The sequence below is a fragment of the Colobus angolensis genome, unplaced genomic scaffold, assembly GCF_000951035.1.
Source record: "Colobus angolensis palliatus isolate OR3802 unplaced genomic scaffold, Cang.pa_1.0 Scaffold157, whole genome shotgun sequence".
Classification (NCBI taxonomy): Eukaryota; Metazoa; Chordata; class Mammalia; order Primates; family Cercopithecidae; genus Colobus; species Colobus angolensis.
This window is the reverse complement of record NW_012114677.1, coordinates 97,490-119,339: the sequence shown is the minus strand read 5'-3', so window position 1 is coordinate 119,339 and position 21,850 is coordinate 97,490. Positions and strand designations below refer to the sequence as shown.

Below are 21,850 nucleotides of genomic sequence, written 5' to 3'. Positions count from 1 at the left end.
CTCCTGACCTCGTGATCCACCTGTCTCGGCCTCCCAAAGTGCTGGGATTACAGGCATGAGCCACCGCGCCCGGCCTTTATTCTGTTATTTATATCTCTTCTTTCATATTTTGCATCTCTTTTTCTCCTTGTACTGGTTTCTGGGTAATTTTTTCTTTTTTTCTTTCTTTTTTTTTCTTTGAGATGGAGTCTTGCTCTGTCGCCCAGGCTGGAGTGCACTGATTTGATCTTGGCTCACTGCAAGCTCTGCCTCCCGGGTTCATGCCATTTTCCTGCCTCAGCCTCCCGAGCAGCTGGGCCTACAGGTGCCTGCCACCACGCCTGGCTAATTTTTTTGTATTTTTAGTGGAGACGGGGTTTCACAGTGTTAACCAGGATGGTCTCGATCTCCTGACCTCGTGATCTGCCTACCTCAGCCTCCCAAAGTGCTGGGATTACAGGCGTAAGCCACCGCACCTGGCCAGGGTAATTTTTTCAAAGCTATGTTTTAGTTCACAGATTCCTCTTTGTGTCTAAGCTGTTATTCATTTTTTGACCTAAAAATTCAATTAGAAGTTTTTTTTTAATTCTAAAAATTAGCAGGCATGGTGGTGCTCCTGTAGTCTAAGTCTCAGCTACTCAAGAGGCTGAAGCTAGAGGATCACTTGAGCCCCGGAGTTTGAGACCAATGTGGGCAAATCGAAACACCGTCTCTACATAAAATACAAAAATTAGCTGGGCATGATGGGGCGCACTTGTGGTCCCAGCTACTCAGGAGGCTGAGGTGGGAGGATCGCTTGAGCCCAGGAGGCAGAGGTTGCAGTGAGCTGAGATTGTACCACTGCACTCCAACCTGGGCGACACAGCGAGAGCCTGTCTCACAGAGAAAATCTGAGTGGTAGGGATTTTCAAGTATTTGTGTTAGTTGAGGTCTCCAAATGGAAATAGTGATTGGGAACTAGTTTAAAACATACAAAAGGTGTATTCAGTGTGAGGTTGGTTCCAAAGTGCACGGTTTGACAGCCCAGGGAGCGAGTGAGGTGTGTTGTTGGTGTTTTCCATGATACAGGGGAACTGACTCCAGTGTGGCCAGCATACAAGACTTTGGTAAAATCATTACTTTGTTCTGGAACTCGATTTTAGCATCTGTGAAATGACTGGGTGACTTCTAAGGTTCCTTCTGGGGCAGAAAATACATGCTTCTAAGGTTCTGTCTCATTGCTTTTTTTTAAATTATAATGTAATAATTTAATAAGCGTTTATTTAAGATCTGTGTTCAGAGCATTATGTTAGGAGTATTGGAAGTAAAGCATTGTAATAGCTCTTGCCTTCAGTAAGCTCGCAGTCTGGCAGTTGGATTAAAAAAATGACCATACGCAGCAGTGATACAGCCTCTAAGAGGGAGCTGTACTATGTGGTAGAGATATGTGTCCCTCTGCAAATACCAGGAAAGACCGTTAATTATTTATTTATTTTTTTGAGACGGAGTCTCGCTCTGTTGCCTGGGCTGGAGTGCAGTGGCCAGATCTCAGCTCACTGCAAGCTCCACCTCCCAGGTTTATGCCATTCTCCTGCCTCAGCCTCCCGAGTAGCTGGGACTACAGGCGCCCGCCACCTCACCCGGTTAGTTTTTTGTATTTTTTAGTAGAGACGGGGTTTCACCATGTTAGCCAGGATCGTCTCGATCTCCTGACCTCGTGATCCGCCCGTCTCGGCCTCCCAAAGTGCTGGGATTACAGGCTTGAGCCACGGCGCCCAGCCGGACCGTTAATTATTGTCTATTACAGAATGATGTTCTGGTGTCCTTTTTAGAGAGATTCAGTCAGTCTTTAAAGATAATGCTGTTGCTGCTACTGCTAATAATAATAGTGATAGCTACCACTTACTGAGTGTTTACTATGTACCTTGTACTAAACACTTGACATAAGTTAACTCATTTAATCTTAAACCAAGGAAGTAGATAATGATTCTCATTTTACAGATGAAGAAACTGAAATAGAGAGAGGTGAAAAAATGTGCCTAAGGTTACATAGTTTAGTGAACTGGGATCAGAACCTGGGTTGTCTGGCCTTAGAGTTATAAACCATAGATAGGAATTGAGCACATTTATTGATCAGCATTGCGAGGCTAATGGAATTTTGATAAAGACCCAAACCAGGTTCTTTTCTGCACCAGCGATACTAGACATACTGTGGAAATATAAACAGGATAGGGTGCATTAAAGTTCACTCGCATTTGTTCAGTTAGACAGATGGTTGATTTATCTTTCGTTGCTTCACTCAGAGTCATTTTCAAAACCACACCCAAGGCCAGGCAGTGGCTCATGCCTGTATTCCTAGCAGTTTGAGAAGCTGAGGTCAGAGGATCACTTGAAGCCAGGAGTTTGAGACCAACCTTGTCCATGTAGTGAGACCATGGCTCAACAAACAATGAATAATAAACATATTTACTATCATGGGAGAGCTGTGTGCCAGACATTGTGCTAGGCATTTTACATTTATTAGTTCTAATTGCCCCAACAACCTGGGAACATATGACCGAGTGTATTTTATTACAAATGTGGAAACTGACGTACAGAAGACAATAAGCCTATGAAGTGATAGTAGGGCGTTGCTGGTACAAAGTCAAAACCTGCCTCTTTGGACCTTGCGCCTCTTTGTCTGTGGGGAGAAGGGATTGTTGATGATGTGATAGCTAGAAAACATATCATTCATCAACATCAATCCCAGGTGTATTAAAAAGAAATGTTTAAAATTATAGAGGCACTGTGGAGACAAAGCAAAATAAAATGTTTATCAGAGATAACGCCTTAACATTTTCTTGGTACATTTTATTAGATGTGTGCTTGGGAAGGAATAATAACTTCTTTTTAAAAGCAGAAGAAATCACAAAGGAAAAGGTTTGTTGACCTAAATATGCAAAATGTTAAAATATTTTCTTATTGAAAAATAAAATTATAGAAGATAATAGTCTGAGAATGACAAATATGATAAAAGGGTCAATACCTGTACCATTTTTTTTTCAGATGTGTGTGTAGAAATAAATACATGAAGATCTCAACAGATATGTGGACAAAGGAAATAATAGACTATGGGAAATTTTAAATGTAAATAAGCATATAAAAAAATTCATGCTCACCTACTGAGAGAAACGTCAAATAAAGTAGACATTTCTACATTCCAGCCTTGGTGACATTGAGACCCTGTCTGAAAAAAGCCAAAACAAAGCAGACATTTACCATCTACCAAAACAGAGAAATTTTAGTGATAGCCTCTGCTTCCTTTTCAGAGTATGTAAGCCAAAAACGAAGTGAAACTTTTTATTTAATCCTCGCCCATTTTGGAGGTTTTCTTTACTGTAAAAGTTTTTCTTTCCAGTGTCAGGCTTACCCTTCACCCAGTTACCACTTTAGACACATTGTTTACCACCATTTCATTTAGCAGCTGCGTTATTCATAAGATCACTTTATGATGGCATACTTTTCCATCTTACTGTTTTATAATTATTAAATGATTCCCCTGGTATTGTTCCTTTGTTTTTTTTTTTTCAGGAGAAACATTCTCAGGTTAGTACTGTTAATGCCTCCTTACGTGTTTAATTAGATTATAGAGTGTTAGTTTTTTCCTTCCTTGTAAAATCTTACGTAGAGTTTTCTATACTGTGTCCAGTCAACCTGTGCTTCCTGACTTAGCTGAGTCTTCCTGCAGTCTTTATGGGGTTTCTCTGTAGTACCAGGCTCACTTAGTTACAACTTCCCTCAGGTCTAGAAATCTCCTTTTCTTTCTTTTCTTATTGTCCTACCTCTGGGAGTTGTTTGTGTGAGCTTTAGTCTCCAAATCTAGCCATCAAGAGGCAGACATGATAGTTACTTTTGCTTTATCAACTTTGGGATTTTTTTTTTTTTTTGAGACGGAGTCTCGCTCTGTCGCGGGGCTGGAGTGCAGTGGCCGGATCTCAGCTCACTGCAAGCTCCGCCTCCCGGGTTTACGCCATTCTCCTGCCTCAGCCTCCCGAGTAGCTGGGACTACAGGCGCCCGCCACCTCGCCCGGCTAGTTTTTTGTATTTTCTAGTAGAGGCGGGGTTTCACCATCTTAGCCAGAATGGTCTCGATCTCCTGACCTCGTGATCGGCCCGTCTCGGCCTCCCAAAGTGCCGGGATTACAGGCTTGAGCCACCGCGCCCGGCCAACTTTGGGAATTGACGTAATTCTTGGAAACATAAGACCTTCTTAATTCAGAGATACAAAACCCCGTTTGATATGCAGATTGTCCATTTGCAGTCTAGAATCTCCTTGTGAGTGGCGAACTTGTGAGTGAAATTTGGAGTGTTTTAGTTTGCCGCTGTCCCCTAAGGGTCTCTTCAGTGGGATGTCAGTTGTGATTGAATGAAGCAAAGCAAAGGTTTTTCTTAGTCATATGCCTTTAGAAACCAAACTTAGATTAGCATTGTTAGTCCAAAATGTTAGATCTGGAAATGTATTTGTTCTTTAATATGTATTAATTGAGAGACTATTATGGTGACAGCTCTGTGAATATAGTAGTGAATGAGACAGACAAGTTTCTTGTCCTCTTGGGAGTTTTATTATACTGGGGGAGATAGTTTATTTCTGACAGTAATACTAAGAGTTAACACTTAAGTACTTCCTATTTGTCAGCCACTTACTCTAAGCATTTTACATGCATTAACCTGTTATTAAACTCGTAATTCACATGTGGAAACTTCCACCAGAAAAGTTAAGAAATCTTGCCAAGGTTACAGAGTCAGTAAGTGACTGAGCTGGAGTTTGAACTCAGGCAGTCTAACTCCAGAGTCTGTGCCCTGATAGTGGTAAGTGCTTTGAAGGGTGAGAAAACACAAAAAGTCCAAGGTGATTTGAGAGAGCTGGGAGTGGGGACTATTCTAAATAGGGTGGGCAGGGAAGCAGACTTCAAAATTTAGAGGTGAAATTTGACCGGCAGCCAAACTGATAAGGACTAACGCATTCAGAGTAGCTGGAATAAATTATTTGTTCTAGGCAGAGAGGACAGCAAGTACAAAGACTGAGGCAGGAAGGGACTGGGGGTGTTTGAGGACAGACGGGAGACTGGTGTGTCTGGGAGATGGTGAGCAAGGGAGCGTGGGGGCTGGGGACCAAACTGGGAAGGCCCTTGCATGTTGGGGTCAAGAGTGCAGATTTTATTCTAGGGGCTGTGGGAAGCCATTGAACTCTTGGCCCCAAGTGGTCCTTGGCCTCCCAAAGTGCTGGGATTAGAGGCATGAACTACCACTGCCAAATTAAGTAGGGTGTGACGTTTAAATATAGTAATACCTTTATGGAGAATGAATTATTAAGAGTTTACGAGTTTAGAAGCAGAGAGACAAGACTAGAGATTGAGTCTTATTTTGAATAAGTTAGGTTTGAGTGGACTTTAAATATTCAAACAGATGTTTTGTCGGCATTTGGACATGCAAGTTTGGACTTGGAAGAGTTTAGGGCTAGAGATAAAAATTTGGGGTCCATTAGTGTATATAAATCAGTGGTTCTCAACTCTTGAGTGCACATTTGACTCACCTTTAAAAATGCTGATGCCCAGGCTCCATTCCTAGAGATTCAGATTCCGTGGTTCTGGGTTTGGGTCTAGCCATGGTTTGTTTTAAAGCTATCTAGGTCACTCTAATGTATGACGAGGGCTGAGAACCACTGGAGGAGGTGGTGTTTAGAGCCAAGGATGGACCTGGATCAGTGTAATCCTTTAAGGCAAACTTGTCCAACCTGTGGCCCACGTGTGGCCCAGGACAGCTTTGAATGCAGCCTAACACAAATTTGTAAACTTTCTTAAAACACTGAGATTTAAGTTCATCAGCTATCGTTAGTGTATTTTATGTGTGGCCCGAGACAGTTCTTCTTCCAGAGTGGCCCAGGGAAGCCAAAAGATTGGACACCCCTGGCTTAAGGCAATGGGATAGCTAGGGAAGAGAAGCAGCTCAGGGTACTGGGCACCCCAGCAGGTAGAAGTTGGATAAAAGAGGTAGAACAGCAAGGGAGACTCCCAGCAGTAGCTGGAGAGGTAGGAAGAAAACCAGAAACTGATGTCTGAAAACCAGAAGAGGACAGTGATTCCTGAAAGTGGGAGCAGCTGTGCCAGATGTTGCTGAGAGCTAGTAAAGTGAATGCGGTCAGAAGGGAGTTGAAACCAGCGTCACTGAGGAGTGGGTCTCAGAGGTTCAAACCAGGGTTTTAGGAGCTATGGATTCAAATCCTACCCCTGCCACTAGTTTTCTATGTAAAATTAAACAGGATGCTCAACTCTTAGCTTCTTTTTATCTTTGCTTATTTACCAAAATGTGACTGAACAATCTCAATGCTTAAAGAAAGGAGATGATAAACAGACAGCTTTATTCCCCTCTCCCATTCCCAGACAAAAGGCAGTTCTTACCTGGGGTTTTGGCTCTAGCTTTCTCTCTGCCTGGAATGCCTTTCTGGGTATATGGATATATGGCCACCTGGCCCAGTGCTCTCACCACCTGTTTGTCTATGAGTCCTTCCTCAGCTGTCCCCTTCTCTGGGAGCTTTCCTCTGCTCTTCCTACTTAATGATGTGACTCACCTCCCCACCCGGTGGACTCCCAGTTCCCTACCCATAGCACTTGTCGCCTTCTAACAGACTGTGTGATTTACTTATGTATCATGTTTACTGCCTGGCCTCCCTGCAGGAATGTAAGAAATCTTTGTTTTGTTCATTGATGTCCCCCAAGAATCTGGATTGCTGAGCAGTGCCTGGTCTATAGCAGCCTCACAGTTGGTGCTTGGTAGATACTTGGTGACTGAGTGCTGACTCCATGACAGTGATTGTCATCCTTTGACTCTGCTCCATTGCTTTTGAAAAGTTGCATGGGATCTGCCACTTCTCTCCATGACCCAACTATAGAGACTTCTAAAGTGTGGCCTCTCCCCTCTACCTCTGTACTGTCATGCCTATTGAAATGACTCCATTTTGGTGCCATATAAGTAAGAACTAATACATATGTATGCAATTTGAATCATAATTTTCCTTTGTTTAAATTTATGTTTGGCCTTTTTTTGCCATTTGTGGCTATTAAGACTTTTCATGATTTTCCCTTCCAAATATCACTTGGAATTTTCATGTTATTATTTTAATTTTTTTGAGACAGAGCTTCACTCTATCACCCAGGCTAGAGTGCAGTGGCATGATCGTGGCCCACTACAGCCTCTACTGGGTTCAAGTGATCCTCTGACCTCAGCCTCCCGAGTAGCTGGGACTACAGGTGCATGCCACCATGCCCATCTAATTTTTGTATTTTGTTTGTTTGTGTTTGTAGACATAGGGTTCTGCCATATTGCTCAGGCTAGTCTCAAACTCTGGGCTGAAGCGATCTGCCCACCTCTGCCTCCCAAGGTGCTGGGATTACAGTTGTGAGCCACTGTACCAGGCTTTACTTGGAATTTTTAAAGACTTCAGAAATTATTTGAATGTTAATATAGGAAAGTGGTAGTAATAATTAGAAGTAAATTACATATATGAGAAACAGTATTGAATATATTTTGGAAACCAAGCGTTATGACAGGGATCAGAAATTTTCAGTTGTCACTGACAGTAAAAATCATTGCAAGAAGCAGTTTGGTGCTGTGGAAAGTTCATAGTCTTGGAAGCCAGGATACTTGGTTTTTAGGTTTGTTCAGTAATCTTAGCCACCCTACAGTGAGTGTCTGCTGTCTGCCAAACACACTAAATGCTTTCCAGACAGCATTTTTGCTTTTACAATATCACTCATGGTTGCCATTACTACACCTTGTTTTTTTTTTGTTTGTTTGTTTGTTTTTTTTCTAAGACATAGGGTCTCACCGTGTTGCCCAGGCTGATCTCAAACTCCTGGGCTGAAGTGATCCTCTTGCCTCAGCCTCCCAAGTAGCTGTGAGTACAGGCATGAGTTACTGTGCCTGGCTACTTCAGCCTGTTTATAGATTGAAATACTGAGTTCCAGAGAAAAGATAAGCAAGAAAGAAAAGATTCTGTTCTGATATGAACAGAATCATTTTGGAGACCATGTGGGGCACATTTAACTGCCATACATTGTCAACTAGAGAGTTTGGTTAATTTACTATCTCTACCTTAAGGTAAGATACAGTCTCTGAGGACCTACATTTTATGACCTGTGAGATCAGGATAAGGCTATCCTGCTAAAACACTTAAATAACAGAATTTATGGCCGGGCGTGGTGGCTCATGCCTATAATCCTATCTCTTTGGGAGGCCGAGGCGGGCAGATTGCCTGAGTTCAGGAGTTCGAGAACAGCCTGGGCAACATGGTGAAACTCCATCTCTACTAAAATACAAAAAACTAGCTGGGCGTGGTGGCGTGTGCCTGTAGTCCCAGCTATTTGGGAGGCTGAGACAGGTGAATTGCTTGAACCTGGGAGGCGGAGCTTGCCGTAAGCCAAGATCGTGTGTGCCATTGCTCCACCCTGGGCCACAGAGCGAGACTCCGTCTCAAAAAAAAAAAAAAAAATTTATATTGTAAAATATAAAACTTTAAACAAATGTTTGGTATCATTATGCTGCTGAAAATACAGTGTTCCAACAGTGTCCTCTGTTCATTTTATACCCACAGTGATGCTTATTATTTTATTTATTCGAATGTATCTGAGATGCCAGGCTCAGGAGATTTTTGGAGTCCTGCTCTGTGTGCCCGTCTGCCAGGTGACCCTACACTCATGAGCACTCTTAGGTGTTTACACTTCCTTCCTTCCCCTTTCTGGTCAGGGTCCCTGGCTCCCTGTGGAGTCTCCTCTCCAGGAGGTGGGGTGGGAGCTGATGCCTGCAGGGAATGGGGGGCCTATTGCTCTCAGTGATGCTTATTATTTTATTTACGTTCTTAATGGTTTGAGTTTTTGGTTTTTTAAGAGATGGGATCTTGCTTTGTTGCCTGGCTGGACTTTAACTCCCGGGCCCCATTGTGCCTCACTTGTTTCATTTTTCAAATTTTATTATTTTGTAAATTTACCTTTTATAAATTAATCTTTAAAAATGTGTGTGTGTGTGTATCTATGAATAATAAAGGATCTCCTGGTCATCTCTGGCCCCATCCACCCAGCTCCCTCTTCTTCCTTACAAGTAAATTACCATTGTAAGTTTCTTGTATATTCTTCCTGCATTTCTTTATGCAAATACAAGCAAATGTGAATATTTTTCTTATTCTCTTCCTTCCCCCCCACAAAAGGTACCATACACACACTATTTTCTCTTGTTTTTTTTTTTTTTTCTGCCTGACAGTATTTCCTTGTTTTTGTGAAGACTAGACCGTCTAAAATTTTGTGTACTCATAATTACTTGATAGCATAAAGACTTTCAAGTCTCCATAAGCTGACATAATTAATTTTCAATGAACATACCTTTGGCAAGTCTTCTTAGGCTTATTTTTGTGATTTTAAATGCTTCCTGCCTAGCTCTAAAAGGAAAACCTGGCACCATCTTCAGAAGTTTCAGAGTTAATGAAGTATCTCATGTTTCAGCCTTTGCGTGTACAGAATATTTTTCTCAGTACACTTACCCATTGTGGTCTCAGTTTATGAGCCCTTACTCTAATTTTCAAAGCTTTCTTTTGTCATTTGTCTTCCAGATAAACCAGCTACTTCACAACTAGGAACTTTTAGTTGTTGATTATTAAATTCTGTCAAAACTGCCTGTTTTTTTTGTGGTCAGTATTTTAATCTCCCTTATCTGCAATCCTGCCAAACTTCCCCACCTTTTCCTTCCCTCTAGAAAAGTAAAATCCAACTCAAACCATTATTTAGCAAACCACTCTCACAGAGTAAAATTCAGAAAAAAATTTTGTTTCAATAAAAAGATTTTGAAAGATTTAATCACTTCAACAAAAGTATAGTTAAAAAATTAAAATATTATATTAATTGAAGGACAGTAACAGTATAATGAGGGAGCAAAAATAGAGAAAGCAGCTGACATTGCCAGAAGATAAGTCGAGTTCTGCTTTTTCCCACATGTGATTGTTCAGGACATGTGGCTCAGAATATGTGAATTAGTATGGTAACTACAGCAGGGTCTCTCTTGGGTTCTGTTATTTGCTTAAGTGCGAGATAGCAGATATATAAAATTATTTCTCCTAGATTCCTCTCCTGAAATCTTAACTGCAGTCTGCTTTGTGGAATTTCTTCTTGAAAAAACTTGTTTAAGAGTATACTGATTGATATTTGTTCATGGGCCATCTGAAAATTCTGGATGTTTTATTTTATTTTATTTATTTCATTTCATTTTTTTTGAGACAGTCTCCCTCTGTCCCCCAGGCTAGAGTGCAGTAGCACGATCTTGGCTTACTGCAAACCTTTGCCTCTCAGGTTCAAGCAGTTCTCCTGCCTCAGCCTCCGGAATAGCTGGGACTATAGGCACGCACCATTGCACCCAGTTAATTTTTTTTTTTTTTTTTGTATTTTTAGTAGAGATGGGGTTTCACCATGTTGGCCAGGCTGGTCTCGAAGTCCTGACCTCAGGTGATCTGTCCGCCTTGGCCTCCCAGAGTGCTGAGATGACAGGCGTGAGCCTCTGTGCCTGGCCTGGAGGTTATTTTAAATAGTATTTTTGGGGGGAATGAAAACAAATTTTGTGAAAATTAGTAATACAGAATGATTTTGTGTTTTTTTATCATTCATTCATTTACCAAATATTTATTGAGGCCTGTTCTGTGCTAAATGGTGGGGAGATGGTGCTGAACTAGACAGAAGAACCCCAGTGTGCCTGCTAGCTCTTCCCGTATTTACATTTTGATTTTCTGTGCTGCAGTACAGTAGATGAGCTTGGCATTGAGAGTAAGTAGTCTTGGATTTAGGTTTTGAAAAAGCCAGCTATTTATTTATTGTGAGACCTCTGGAACTTAAAACTGTGAGCCAGGCACACCTGTAATCCCAATACTTTGGGAAACCAAGGTGGGTGGATTGCTTGAGCCCAGGAGTTCAAGACCAGCCTGGGAAACTTGGCGAAACCCCATCTCTACAAAAAATACAATAATTTTCTGAGCATGGTGGCATGCCCCTGTAGTCCCAAGCTACTCAGGAGGCTGAGATGGGAGGATCACTTGAGCCCAGGAGACGGAGGTTGTAGTGAGCCCAGATCACACCACTGCACTCCAGCCTGGGTGACAGAGCAAGACCCAGTCTGAAAAAGAAAGAAAACCCACAAAAACACTGAGTCAGTCTTTGATCTGCACATGGAGGCATCTTGTTAGGGTGGTTGGGATTAATTAGTGTGTGTGAGAACCTTGTTCTCTGCAGTGGTCCTTATAGTGTCCTTATACAATTCATGGTCACTTTTCTGGATCCCTCGCATTTTCTAGCTGCATTTTCCTCAACTGGGTTTGGGAAAAATTAGGTCTGGAGTTTGGGAGGGGAGCTGTTTTTACTTTACAGGAGAGGTAACTCCGTACGTGTTGAAGTTTTACAGGAGTGAGTGAAACCAGCCTCTGATTTTTGGCTCAGTACTGACCCTTGGACTGGAGAGTCCTGTTGTCAGCAACAAGAACACAGTTTAATGAGAAGCAATTAAGAGTGTAGTCTCCAAACCACAGTCTTAATTTCAAATTCTTGCTTCTCCTCTTACTGCCTTCTCAACCTTAAGCAAGTAACTGAAATATCTCTCATAATATACCATAGGATGAATTAATGCTGTAGTTAAAAGAAAAACACAAGCTATATAATTGTATAAAAGCCTTAATAAAATGTAGACAATTTAGGCTGGGAAGCCGTTAACTAACCATTCATCATTAAAGAGCGAGGAAGCAAGAGGACCAACTTGAGTAGGCTGGGACACTTTGCTGTGGTTCAGTTTTACGTTTTGCTTTTGTTTCTAATTGGAGACATCCTGATTGTCAGAATGTGAAGTGGAGGGAGGAGGAGGAGCTCTGGAGCCAGGCAGCCCGAGTTCAGACTCCAGCAACCCCATTGTTGACTGGCTGCTTAACTGTGTCATGCCTTATCTGCAGAAAAAATGAGTTAATACACACATAGTAAACAGTGATAACTTCAGCTGTGATTATTTGAAAGGTACCTTTTGAGCAGCTTCTTCTGCAAGAGGACATCCGGAGACACAGGAATAGAAATGATCCGATCAGAGTAATTAAAGGCTTTTACTGAGCTTTGAGGTCCCAAACAGGGCACATTCAGTCAGCCTAAAGCTGTGAAGAAAAATCTTCAACATAAGGTAGGTGTTCTCTTTTAGGGTAGTGGAGAACCGCGTCATTAGTCTAGTACTGTAAGCAGTGCGGGGTTAGAACTTACTACATTTGTGCTGTTTGATTTGGGAGATAGTGCCAGATGTTGGGTTCTCTCCTGCCAGTAGATAACGGGGATTTCCTTTGCGTTGGCTGGTGCTGCAGCCTTCCATTATTGCAGGTTTCCAAGTGTTTGTAATGAATTTCTGGCCAGGGTGTCCATGTCTCTTCTGCTCAGGGTGCTGGCCAGGGTGTGTGCTGACTGCTACACTGTTCCAGCCCTCTAACTGGATTTAGTCATCAGTGTTGGAGCCCCCAAGTCTGCTTACAATCTCGCTGCTCTTTCCAGCGAAGTCTCCACCTTCTGTTTCACTGCCTGTTTCCTGATGATGCAGTTTCATTTTGGATGCAGACCTCTTGGAGCCCTTTGTCCCAGGGAGGTTAGATGTTCCTTGTAGCAAATACCTTACTTCAGGAATAAACAGAGTCTCAGTTGAGCCCCTGCTATGTATAAAACACTCCCCCAGGGCCTTTGTACAAACATGAGTTAGAAATGTATTGTTCCTGTATTTCACAGGCCCACAGACCAGTGATGGAGCAAGCATGTACCCAGATAATTTATCCGCATATGATTTGGTCCTGTTTGAAAGTGGCCATGGGAGAGGTGGAAATGGTGTATGTTGACACACAGGAGGCCAGGTGCCAGGCTTCGGGCGTGGGGAACCTTCATAGAGCAGGAAGCATTTGAGTTGGATATTGAGAATGAGTGGGGGCTGAAAGATTTAGAATAGAGAGAATAGTTAAATTAGGTCATTAAAAATGTGTGGAACACCTGCTGGGTGCCAGGCACTGTGTGTAAAATCAGAGGAAGGTTGACTGCACTCACTCTGCTGTCTCTTCTGTGCTACTCCCTAAAGCTCAACAGGTGTTTATTCACCAGGTGACTGCTGCCTTCCCCAAGCCACCTGGCAGACACATGTTTTACCTCTGAAATCATCTCTGTGAAGCTTTCCTGGCAGCCCCTCTGTATGAGTTTCCCAGGGCTGCTGTAACAAAGTGCCACAGACCAGGGGCTTAAACAACAGTAATGTGTCATCTCACAGTGCTGGAGGCTGGAAGTCTAAGATCAGGGTGTGGGCAGGGCTGGTTCCTCCCGAGGCTGAGGGAGAATGGGCCCCATCCTCTCTCTAGCTTGGTAGTTGGCAATCCTTGGCATTCCTTGGCTTGAGGAAGCACTGCCTCAACCTCTGCCTTCATCTACACTTAGTTCTCCCTGTGTGTGTCTCTTTGTCCACATTTTTCATTTTATAAGGACATAAGTCATTTTGGATTAGGTCTGCCTTGTGGACCCCATCTTAATGAATTATATCTGTAGCGACCCTATTTCCAAATAAGGGCATATTCTGTGGAACTCTGGGGGTTAGGGCTTCAACATGTGAATTTTGGAGTGGACACAATTCAACTCATAACATCCTCTCTCACTTCTTTCTACCTCCCACACATGGACACTTTTCCCCTGCTGATATACTGTAAGTAGAGTTCTGTCATGCACTAAGAGAATTTTGTCTGTCATCTCCTACTCTTTGTATTTTTTAATCTCTGGTGCCTTGCATGTAATGTGGAAAGTGTCTCCAGTGCAAATATATTGTGTGTCAGGAGTTAGTAGAAATAAGGGAAGGTACTGTAGAGATCACCCCTCTTCTTGGTCTCCTATTGACAATTCCAAAGGCTCTCTGGAGTTGGGTGCCAGGTGGCCAAGGCACTAGCAGGGGATACCACTTTCATTATCTCCTGACTTTTTTCCCACGGAGCAGTAATTCATTATTAGCTGACAATCAAAGAGCATTCTAATGGACAAGATCCTTTGGGTCCTCTAGCAGGCCTTTTTCACTTGGCTGTCTTCTTCCTTGTTTCAGCCTTAGGTTTTCATGTTCCAGCTTTAGGGACTCAAAAGTAAATCATGTGAATGCTGGGAATAGTTACCATTAGCAAAGATGTCTGTGCCAGAAGGGAGATGCCAATAAATAATTGAATCTGTCCAAAAGTTTCAGAATTCCTTCATTATATATTTTAGAGAAGCAAACATTTGTCTGGTTTCTGACCTGAGGTTTAGTTACACATTAATAAAGATGGATCATCCTGGGGCTGCAGTACGTCTGCTAAGAAAAATACTCCAGCGTACCGTACTTTGTTATTTCCGGGTCAGTAAATAATGTACTAGGCAGAGTGGTGTTTTCTGGGATTTTAGAAAAGGGATGTTATTTGGACTAAATAGTGCTGTTCCGTCAGGATTTTCTTCAGTGCCATTTAGCAAACCAACTGTCCTTGTCTGTCCAGCTAGCAAGAATTTGTGTAATGCAACAGGGTACTTTACAGTTTTCACACTTCAAATATCACATGAGGGGTTCTTCACCAGGCACCTGGAACCCAGTCTAGCAAAATTAGAGGAAAGGCCCTAAGGAGATTTATCTCTGTTAAGAGAGAAAGTTAACATTTTCAGGCTAAATAGTTGAATCTACTAAAGATAACAAATAATGTCTACTATCTCAACCCTCCAAAGATTGAAGAGTGTTAGGATTGTCATTTGTGTTTTTTTGTGGGGTAGTTGAATAAAATTGGGCAGTTAAAATTTTCAGTTCCATGTGCCTCCTAAACAAAAATCAAAATAAGTAGTTTGTGAAGTGACTGCAGACAAAATAGGAACTGTGCTGCATTCCGGTTTTTGTGAACAGATGACATTTTCCTTCTTTCTTTCCTCTCTTCTCTTTCTCTTTCTCTCTTTTCTTTATTTTCTTTCTGCGGGAGTCTAACTCTGTCGCCCAGGCTGGAGTGCAGTGGTGCGATCTTGGCTCACTGCAATCTCCGCCTCCTGGGTTCACGCCATTCTCTCGCCTCAGCCTCCCAAGTAGCTGGGACTACCTGTGCCCACCACCAGGCCCAGCTATTTTTTTGTATTTTTAGTAGAGATGGGGTTTCACCATGTTAGCCAGGATGGTCTCGATCTCCTGACCTCATGATCCCCCTCCTTGGCCTCCGAAAGTGCTGGGATTACAGGTGTGAGCCACCATGCCTGGCCAACAGATGACGTTTTCTAACCAGGCACATGCCATCCAATTTACCTGTCGATCATACCAAAAGCAGCAGAACTGAAGGGGAAAAATGATTGTTAAACACATTGAATTACTTTTATGTCATTTAAGATAGTTGGTGTAAGTGTCTTGACTTTTTATATTTGGAAATATTAAATAAAAATGGAAATAAATTTTTTAAAAAGGGATGTTAATCTTAGATAGCTGTTCATCCTGATCTCAGTAGTATCAGTCTGAAAAAGCATGCTGAAATATATTCATCTGAAGGCAGGCAGAGACCAGCTCATGTAAGGTCTGGAGGTGCTTTCTTCTGAGAGCAAGAAGAATCATAGAGCATTTCAAACACAAACGAAGTAGACAGCACAGTGTGATGAGTCCTGCACCAACCTTCATCCAGCATCAGTGATCAGCTCATGGCTAGTCTTGTGTAACTTCATTTCCCCTTCCCCCCACATACGTTTTAGGTGCATTTCAGATGTCATTTTATCCAGAAACATTTCTGTATCTAATATAATCATAATAATACTACACCTAAAATGTAAAACTAATTTCTTAATGCCATCAAAATCTAGCTAGTGTTCAAATTTCTGGTTGTCTCAAATGTCACTTTTAGATTTTTATTTTACAGTTTGTTTCAACCAGGATCCTACTGAGGTCCACATATTAGTTCTCAGATTTTAAGCAGAGGAGTGAGTGACGTGATCTGACTTACGTTAAAACTCTCTAGGGCCAAATTTTAGAGACTGGATTGCTGTGGGGGGTTGTTAAGAGGCTGGAAGTAGAGAAACCAATTAGGAGGCTGTTGAGTGTCCAGGGAGGTGAGTGATGACGACTTGGATTTGAGTGACATCTGGGGGGATGGGAGATGTGGAGGAAGCAGATGTCACTTGGGCAGGTCATGCTTATTTGTCATGGTTCATCCAGACTTTTGTTTTCTGTTGTCTGTGTTTATTTGAAAATATTGTTCCCAAAGATTTCGTTAATTTAGCTGTCAATATATTGTTGATGGTGAAACCTTAAAATGTATTACATAAGTAAAATTAAAGCAACATTATAGAATACTGAGATAAAGAAACATTCATCCGTACTTTAATCAACTTACTCAAATTTATTCCAACTTATTTGCCATTATATCATCTTGCCAGTGTATAATTATAGCATTACATAATAGAATAAGAAATATAGTTTTCCCCTTAATATGTTTTTTTTTTTTTTTTTGACGGAGTCTCGCTCTGTCGCCCGGCTGGAGTGCAGTGGTCGGATCTCAGCTCACTGCAAGCTCCGCCTCCCGGGTTTACGCCATTCTCCTGCCTCAGCCTCCCGAGTAGCTGGGACTACAGGTGCCAGCCACCTCGCCCGGCTAGATTTTTGTATTTTTTAGTAGAGACGGGGTTTCACCGTGTTAGCCAGGATGGTCTCGAACTCCTGACCTCGTGATCTGCCCGTCTCAGCCTCCCAAAGTGCTGGGATTACAGGCTTGAGCCACCGCACCCGGCCCCCCTTAATATGTTTTATACTCTTTTATCTGTATTATGCTAAAGAGTCCCTATAGTTACATGATATTATATTGAGCAGATTTTAATGTTTATGTTACATTTATTTATTTGAGACAGTGTCTTGCTGTGTCACCCAGACTGGAGTTTAGTGGTGCCTTCATGGCTGTCTGCAACCTTGACCTCCCAGCTCAAGTGATCCTCTCTCCTCAGCCTTCTGAGTAGCTGGGACTACAGGCGTGTGCCATCACTCCTGGCTAATTTTTTTGATTTTTTTGTTGAGATGCAGTCCTTACTATGTAAGCTAGGCAGCTTTGAACTCCCGGGCTCAAGTGATCGTCCTGCCTCAGCTTCTCAAAGTGCTGAGACTACAAGGCATGAGCCCCCACACCTGACCTGTTCCTACTTTTAAAATTATTTTATTTTATTTTAAATTTATTTTAAGATACTACGAAAAATGTTCCAGAAGTTTGTTTTTTGCATGTTTTTCCCTTTCTCTCTCTCTCTCTTTTTAACTTTTTGATTAATTTTTTTTTTTTTTTTCTTAAGACGGAGTCTTACTCTGTTTGGGCTGGAATGCAGCAGTACGACTCAGCTCATTGCAACCTTTGCCTTCCGGGTTCAAGTAATTCTTGTACCTCAGCCTCCTGAGGAGCTGAGATTACAGGCGCGCACCCCCATGCCCAGCTAATTTTTGTATTTTTAGTGGAAACGGGGTTTCACCATGTTGCCCAGGCTGGTCTCAATCTCCTGAGCTCAGGCATCCACTTGCCTCAGCCTCCCAGAGTGCCAGGATTACAGACATATGCCACTGTGCCCAGCAAATAATAATTTCTTTGTAGAGATTTTACTTGAAAATGAAGTTGATGAAACCTGAAGCCGTAATTTATAAAAATGAAGGACAGGTTTGTACTTCAAAGTGGAATTGTGCTTAATCTTGATAATGGGCTCAGAATGTGTATACTTTGATTTTGATTTAAGTTTATAGACTTCCTTATTGGAATGGAGCATGTATATACCTGGCGTGCAGTCTTTATCTTATCCCATTCACACAGCAATTTGTAACTAGGGGAAAGTAATACCTGCTTTATCTCAAATATGTTGTTTTTACAAAGATTCCTGTCTTTCAGTATCTTCTGGGAACCAGGAAATGGCTATAGTTACCTCTAAAATATACCCCATATCCTTATTTACCGATGAAGATGGCTTACAATCGGGACTCAGTGATTTTCTTTGGTCTTGTTTTTTGAAACACTGAAGCAGAACATTTTTATTATTGGCTCAGAATGTTCAGCTTGAACTACATCTGATGAAATATTGCCAGATAACTTATTGTTTTGTTCTTTGGTCATTCTTTCAGAAGCTTTACAATAAATGGATTGAGTAGCCAGATTAAATTAAACAATTTAAAGGCTATAGATAGAGAAGAGTAAGTTTCAGAGATTCCACTCAGGCTGTGGAAGTCCAAGGCAGGAGGGTCACTTGAGCCCGGAGTTTGAGACCAGCCCGGACAACATAGTGAGATCGCATCTACCAAAGAACTAAAAAAAAGTAGCCAGTTGTGGCGACGTGGGCATGTAGTCTCAGCTATTCAGGAGCCTGAGGCAGTAGGATTGCTCGAGCTCAGAAGTTCCAGGCTGTAGTGAGCTATGATTGCACCACTGTATTCCAGCCTGGGTGGCAGAATGAGGCTCTGTCTCAAAAACAAAGAGAAAAAAGATCCCACTGAGGTCGTTAGTTCATTTATTTTATTTTGATGTTTAGTTCCCAGTTGTTTTCATGTTTTGCCTTTAAGTTCTTGAAGTAGTGGTTGGGCGCAGTGGCTCATGCCTGAAATCCCAGCACTTTGGAAGGCCTAGGCGGGCGGATCACCTGAGGTGAGGAGTTCGAGACCAGCCTGGCCAACATGGTGAAACTCCGTCTCTACTAAAAATACAAAAATTTACCCAGGTGTGGCGGCACGCGCCTGTAATCATAGCTACTCGGGTGGCTGAGGCAGGAGAGAATCACTTGAACCTGGGAGGCAGAGGTTGCAGTGAGCTGAGATCATGCCATTGCACTCCAGCCTGAGCGATAGAGTGAGACTGTCTCAAAAAAATAATAAATTAAAAAAAAGAAAAAAAGAAATACTGCCACTTTAAGCATATTTTTATCTTTCACATTTAGAACAGAAATATCAAATTGATCTTTTTTTAAACAAAAAAAGCTAATTTCTTCAGCTGATTCTTTGGCTGTTGGTTCCACAATAAAAACATCTTTTTTGCCTAACAAGCTCTACTCTATAGGCTTGCTGTCCAAAGTGTGGTTCAAGTTCAGCAGCATTGGTATCACTTGGGAATTGGTGAGCCATGCAGAATTTCAGGCCCCACTCCAGACCTAATGAATCTTAATTTGTGTACTAATTTAATTCCCAGGTGGGTCATATGCACATATGAAAGCTAACAGGGCGTGGTGGCTCATGCCTGTAATCCCAGCACTTTGGAAGGCCAAGGTGAGAGGATTGCTTGAGGCCAGGAGTTTGAGACCAGTCTGTGCAACTCAGGGATACCCCCATCTCTACAAAACTTTTTTTTTTTAATTAGCCAGGCATGGCGGTGCACGCTGGTAGTCCCAGCTGCTTGGGAGGCTGAGGTGGAAGGATCACTTGAGCCTGGGAGGTTGAGGTTGCAATGAGCTGTGACTGGGCCACTGCCCTCCAGCCTTGGTGGCAGAACAAGACCCTGTTCCCCTGCCCCCAAGAAAAGAATGTAATGTCAGTAGCCATATTCACATAATTTTAAATTTGAGCCATCTTGGCATGTTTGTGTTATTAACAAACTGAGCATCTTGACATTGCCAGTACCTGCAATGAAAGGAGCTGTTAGGGAGGAACATTTACCATTATGTGAGTTGTGTGTGAGCGGCTTCTCTTCTGTTGATCTGTTTGGGGGATCCTTTGCAAAAGCACTGCTGGTACCTTATGGGGAAAAAAAATCAGAAATCAAGTTCTTTTGGAATAAACTGTGCAGATCTTGTCTGTATGGGACAAATCATGTCTGTAAAGAATCACGTGGTCAAAAGTTTACTGTTTAGTTCTTTTTGGATTTTTCAGAGGACTTAATTGCTTTGTTAGATTGTTCTCTTGTTCTCTTCTTTGGAACAACGGCTAGGACAAAACATACCATTGGTTAGTGGGAGGGTGGGAGGTGGTTGATCAGCCATGTGCCTCTGAGGCCACAAAGAAGCCTCATAGGTCATGGTTTCCACTGTCAGTTGGTCATTGCATCCTCCTGTTGAAGATTGTGTTTACCAGGCTCATGTGCTCATCATGAAACACTGTTAGACATTGATTTGAAAACAATAATTTCTTTTATTTTGATTCTGTAGGAACCTAGAAAGATTGTACAATGAATGGTGATTCTCGTGCCGCGGTGGTGACCTCACCACCCCTGACCACAGCTCCTCACAAGGAGAGGTACTTCGACCGGGTGGATGAGAACAACCCAGAGTACTTGAGGGAGAGGAACATGGCACCAGACCTTCGCCAAGACTTCAACATGATGGAGCAAAAGAAAAGGGTGTCCATGATTCTGCAAAGCCCTGTAAGAAGAGAAGTCTTTTCTCTGACCAAATGTCATCTTTCCTTTTCTCATACTTCAGGTCTTATGCCCTCTTGTATAAGTGGCATAGTTCATTGATCCTATCACAGGAAGTCAGTGCCTTGAGTATATGTATATGGTTGTTGAAAGAATTCAGTTTAGTTTATGTTATCAGACAACATAAATGAAAGATCTTCAGTGTCGTAAAGGATAGGAAATGTTAATTTCTCCTTTTTACTCTTGCGACTTTTCCAGAGGGTCTCTATATATTGGGGCAATTTTTAAATTACAATTTAAAAAATACCTAGCTTAGGCTGGGTGCGTTGGCTCACGCTTGTAATCCCAGCACTTTGGGAGGCTGAGGTGGGTGGATCACTTGAGGTCAGGAGTTCGAGACCAGGCTGGCCATCATGGTGAAACCCTGTCTCCATTAAAAATACGAAAATTGGCCAGGCGTGGTGGCTCATGCTTGTAATCCCAGCACTTTGGGAGGCCAAGACAGGCGGATCACGAGGTCAGGGGATTGAGACCATCCTGGCTAATACGGTGAAACCCTGTGTCTACTAAAAATGCAAAAAAAAAATTAGCCAGGTGTGGTGGTGGATGCCTGTAGTCCCAGTGACTCCGGAGGCTGAGGCAGGAGAATGGCATGAACCCGGGAGACAGAGCTTGCAGTGAGCCAAGATTGTGCCACTGCACTCCAGCCTGGGCAACTGAGTGAGACTCCGTCTCAAATAAATAAATAAAAACTGAGTGAGACTCTGTCTCAAATAAATAAATAAATAAATAAATAGATAAATAAATAAATAAAAATACAAAAATTAGCCTGGCGTGGTGGCGCATGCCTATAATCCCAGCTACTCAGGCGGCTAAGGCAAGAGAATCGCTTGAACCCGGGAGGTGGAGTTTGCAGTGAGCAGAGATTGTGCCAGTGCACTCCATCCTGGGCAACAGAGTGAGACTGTCTCAAAAGAAACCAAAAAAACCCTAGCTCAGTCCTGGGTATATAGTAGGCCTTAACAGTACCTGCTTGTTGATTGATACCTTTAGTTAGAGTCAGCATTTTGAGTCGTAGTCATGCCCAACTGAGTGTTTTCCAGATTGCACCTTTCAGTCAAGTAGTTGTATCTGCATAGTTTTCTCATGTTGATGCTGCTGCCTTTGTGTATGCTTCATCCTTTTTTGTCCCGTCTTCTGATTTGTTCTCGCTATGCCCCTTCGTATCAGGGGAGTGTCATTTGGCAGAAAATCATTGATTTTTTTCTTTTTTTTTTTTGAGACGGAGTCTCGCTCTGTCACCCAGGCTGGAGTGCAGTGGTGCGATCTGGGCTCACTGCAAGCTCGGCCTCCTGGGTTCATGCCATTCTCCTGCCTCAGCCTTCCGAGTAGCTGGGACTACAGGTAGCTGCCACCACGCCCGGCTAATTTTTTGTATTTTTTAGTAGAGACGGGGTTTCACTGTTTCACTGTGTTAGCCAGGATGGTCTTGATCTCCTG

The 21,850-nt window shown here is 42.4% G+C and overlaps 1 protein-coding gene across 6 annotated transcripts in view; it reads left to right on the top strand.

Moving 5' to 3' along the window:
• ADD1 (adducin 1 (alpha)) overlaps positions 1–21,850 on the top strand; it is a 107,445-nt gene that overhangs the window by 20,522 nt on the left and 65,073 nt on the right. For 4 of the 6 annotated variants that reach the window (XM_011936738.1, XM_011936741.1, XM_011936735.1 and 1 more), the window contains exon 1: positions 20,129–20,356. In XM_011936738.1, the coding sequence (XP_011792128.1) occupies positions 20,162–20,356 (195 nt within the window). In that variant the 5' untranslated portion in view covers positions 20,129–20,161. Of the gene's footprint in view, positions 1–12,026; positions 12,184–20,128; positions 20,357–21,850 lie in introns of those variants that run through there. The other 2 variants (XM_011936740.1, XM_011936736.1) reach the window with 2 other exon arrangements.